This window comes from Oryza sativa, chromosome 7 (genome assembly GCF_034140825.1).
Source record: "Oryza sativa Japonica Group chromosome 7, ASM3414082v1".
Classification (NCBI taxonomy): domain Eukaryota; kingdom Viridiplantae; phylum Streptophyta; class Magnoliopsida; order Poales; family Poaceae; genus Oryza; species Oryza sativa.
Genome location: NC_089041.1, coordinates 29,837,812 through 29,841,906, shown reverse-complemented (window position 1 = coordinate 29,841,906; position 4,095 = coordinate 29,837,812). Strand labels below are relative to the sequence as shown.

Here is a 4,095-nt window from a genome sequence, read left to right as displayed (position 1 = left end):
GGATCCAGCAGCACTCTATCGTCCCATGGACTGACCGCAACTTTTTCTTCTCCGACTCTAGCAAGTATGAAGCCGCTCCTGCAGGTGCTCGCCGCCGCCGATTCCACCGTCCGAGAGGGGCTCAATGCCCAAGTTCAAGCCCTGGCGGAAGAACGAGCGGCCCTGGAGGCAGAGTAGGCACAGCTCGCTGCGGACCGCACGCAGGTTGACGAGGGGCGCCGCGCCGTGGACGACATGGTGAATATGGGACGCAAAATGCGCCAAGCCCAACTAGCTGAAATCCAGGTGCGCGAGGAGACGCTGGACTCCGTCATGCGTGAGACGGAGGAAGAGCGGCAGGCAGCACTGATCGCTTCAAGCGTCCTGAATGAAGAGCTAGGTGACATTCGCCTACGGTACGAGGCCCATGCCGAGGACCTGGCGAAGAGGGTTAAGGACGCCCGCGGTGTCCTCGATGCGGCTGCCGCCCGAGAGCGGTGGGTATCGGAAGCCAACGCCTCGCTGCGGGCTCGGACGGCGGCGCTCGAGGCTGAACGCAAGGCCTTAGATGAGCGTGCCCGCTCCGCGCAGGAGTTTGAGGCCACGATTCGTCGGCGAATCGAGGTCCTCGACCAGAGCCAGCGCGAGCAAGACGCGCGCAGCCAGGAGCAGGCGCAGCGAGCCCAGGAGCTGGAGAGGCGGGCTAAGGCGCTGGAGGAGCGAGCGCGCCTGCTAGATCAGCGGGAGTCCACCTTGGCCTCCCATGAGAGAACAGCGGCAGAGGCGGAGGCCTCCCTTCGCCTTTGTGAGGAGGCTGCAGCCGAGCGTGACCGGACCACCCTCGCCGTGAAAGCTTCGGCGGCCCGTCGCGCGAAGGAGCTATGGCTCCGGGAAGAGGCGTGCCGGGAACGGGATGCCGCACTCGCCGAGTGCAAAGCCGAGGTGAACCGCCGTGAAGTGGCCTCGCGCCAGCTGGGCGAGCAACTCGCGAAACACGAGGAGGCCGTTGCCGGGCGCGAGGCTCGGCATCTGGAGAGTGCTCGTGCCGAGTGCGCGGCGATGGCGGCGAGGGCTTCTGAGCTGGAGGCCCGGGAGAAGGACCTAGCGGTGGGCGGGCAGCCCGGCGGCGCGGAGTTGGTGAGCCAGCTTACCGCGGCTTAGAGCACTCTTACCGACCTAGAGCTCCTGGTGCAAGACCAGGCTAGGGAGGTCGCGACCCTCCGCCTTACCAACGAGATCGGCCCCGGGCAGCTCTCCGATGCTGTCGATCGGCTGGAGCGCGCGGGGCGCCGAGTCGGCATCTCCGTGCGCCGGGATAGGAAGCTCCCGCCCACACAACCGGCACTCGCGCTCCGGCTGGACGGCCCACACAGCCGGCACTCGCGCTCCGGCTGGACGGGCTGGCGGCGGATCTGGAGAGGCTGGAGGAGGAGGCCGGCGACATCGTGAAAACGTCATCGGCTTCCATGGCGCGGGCCACGGTGGAACTGGTCCTCACGAGCCACCAAGCCCGTGATCCCGACTTCGTCCCATGGCGCGCACTTGAGAATTTCCCCCGGGAACCGAGGCAAGGGCTCTGGAGCAAGTCCCGGAGGCGGCCGACGCGATCGTCTCTAACTTCGAGGGGTCGGCCCCTCAGTTCACCTTCGGGCTTGCCTCGGATGAGGAGAACGGGAGCGAAGACGGTGGTGACGACGCCGGTGGTGACGACGCCGATGGCGAGGACTGGGACGACGTGGTCAGCGGCGCCGACCTCGGGGGCCCGGGCACTCCATGATTATCCCCACTTTTAATTTCCTTTTGTTGTGTGTCTGCAGCAGACACTTCTTGTCTTTAGGCTATCGTGCCGTCTTGTCTATAAATAAAGCTTCCCCTTCGCATTTTCTACCCCTTTGCTTTCTCCCTTGAATGCCTGCGGCACGGAAAGAAGAAAAAACAAGAGCAAAAGTATATAATTAACCTCCCTGTGATCGAAATGCCGTTTTTACCCCATCCCCCTCTCGGGCTCGTTCTTGCGAAAAGGTAAATCCGCGCTCGGTCCGTGGTCCCGAGGGAGCCGCCCAGCGGGACTGGCCAGACCGAGGCTACGACGACCGGGGGTCGGGGACGGCCGTGTGTAGGCCCTTCTGAGCTCCCGGGGTTCGGCGCAACCCGGGGCGCGGCCCGCGTTTGGGCTCCCTTTCAGCGGTTTTTAGGTCGCCCAACGGCACTTAGGGTTCAGAGTAAGCGCGAATTGTCCTTTGAACCAGGACAAGCCAGAGGAAAGAGTGAGAAGAAAGGGCGCGTAACGGCCTCCACTTTAGGTGGAAAAATTTATTGCTTGGAAAGGGAAAAAGATACAAAGTAATTCACAGTGGTAGCCCCCGGCCAAGCCCGCACAAGCCGAGGGGTTGTGCGGGGGTTGGCCCGAGCTCCTGGAAAGCAAAAAACTGCGACGCTATGGATAGAAGCGACGGAGTTGTTCGATATTCCAGGGGTTAGGCAACTCCGTGCCGTCCTCCGTGGTTAGTCGAACAGAGCCTGGCCGGGGAACGTCGATCACTTTGTATGTCCCTTCCCACATTGGCGAGAGCTTGCTTAGCCCCAGACGCGACTGTACGCGGCGTAGGACGAGGTCGCCAACTTGCAGTGACGGGGCCCGGACGTGGCGCTGATGGTAGCGCCGCAGGCTTTGTTTTTAGTGCGCCGCATGTAGGGCCGCGCGCCTTCTCCACTCTTCAAGATAGTCGAGGTCGTCGCGGCGAAGATCATCCTGGTTGGCCTCATCATATAGCGCGACGCGAGGCGATCCCAGGGAAAGCTCCGAAGGTAGGACCGCCTCGGCGCCATACACCAGGAAAAAAGGCGTTTCCCCCGTGGCGCGACTTGGAGTGGTCCGATTTGCCCACAACACGGTGGGCAACTCCTCGAGCCACGAATCCCCATGTTTCTTCAGGACGTTGTACGTCTTGGTCTTGAGGCCTTTGAGGATTTCGGCGTTGGCTCGCTCGACTTGGCCGTTGCTCTTGGGGTGGGCGGGCGAGGCAAAGCACAATTTGATGCCCATGTCATTGCAATAGTCGCCGAACAGCTCACTGGTGAACTGGGTGCCGTTGTCTGTAATGATACGGTTGAGCACTCCGAATTGGGACGTGATGCCCCTGATGAACTTGAGGGCGGAATGCTTGTCGATCTTGACGACTGGATAAGCTTCGGGCCACTTGGTGAACTTGTCGATGGCGATGTACAGGTGTTGATACCCGCCTCGAGCCGCTTTGAATGGTCCGAGGATGTCTAGCCCCCAGACCGCGAAAGGCCAAGAGAGTAGGATGACCTGCAAGGCTTGGGCCGGCTGGTGGGTTTGCTTGGCGTGGAACTAGCATGCCTTGCACCGCCGGACCCATTCTTGGGCATCTTGCAACGCAGTCGGCCAGTAAAAACCTTGTCGGAAGGCTTTACCGACCAAAGTGCGTGAGGCCGAATGGGCCCCGCACTCACCCTGATGGGTGTCGGCTATGAGATCGATGCCATGCGCCACACTTCGTGGACATATGCGTCCATTTGTGGGTCGGTGCACTGGTATTCTTTGGATACTTGATTCACAACCAGCTGGGAGTCGCCTAGGACCAGAAGATGGCGGATGCCCATTCCGGCCGCCGCCCTCAACCCCGCGAGGAGTCATTCGTATTCCGCCATGTTGTTCGTGGCTCGGAAGTCGAGCCGAACGACGTATTTGAGGACGTCCCCGCTTGGCGAAGTCAGCGTGACTCCGGCACTTGCACCTTGAAGGTTGAGGGAGCCATCGAAATGCATAACCCAGTGCCCGCCACGAATGTTGGCGTTTGGGTCCTCTCCATCTCCGGGGAGGGAGGGAACGTTGGACGGAACAGGGTCGTCTACTGGGGTCCACTCTGCGATGAAGTCAGCCAAGACCTGGCTTTTGATCGCGTGCCGTGGTTCGTAGTGCAGGTTGAACTCAGCAAGCTCGATGGCCCAATTTACAACCCGACCATTACCCTCTCGGTTGTGCAAGATTTGGCCGAGAGGGTAGGATGTCACTACGGAAACCCGATGCGCTTGAAAATAGTGGCGCAATTTCCTTGAGGCCATTAAGACTGCATAAAGCATCTTCTGGGC

At 61.2% G+C, this 4,095-nt stretch overlaps 1 protein-coding gene across 1 annotated transcript; it reads left to right on the top strand.

Annotated features, from left to right (window-relative positions):
- Positions 1-234: 234 nt before the first annotated feature.
- Positions 235-1,756, top strand: LOC136357469 (uncharacterized). Its single transcript, XM_066312734.1, has 3 exons — positions 235-1,116; positions 1,180-1,424; positions 1,552-1,756. The coding sequence occupies exons 1-3, from the start codon at positions 235-237 to the stop codon at positions 1,754-1,756; spliced, it is 1,332 nt and encodes a 443-aa protein (XP_066168831.1).
- Positions 1,757-4,095: the final 2,339 nt, after the last annotated feature.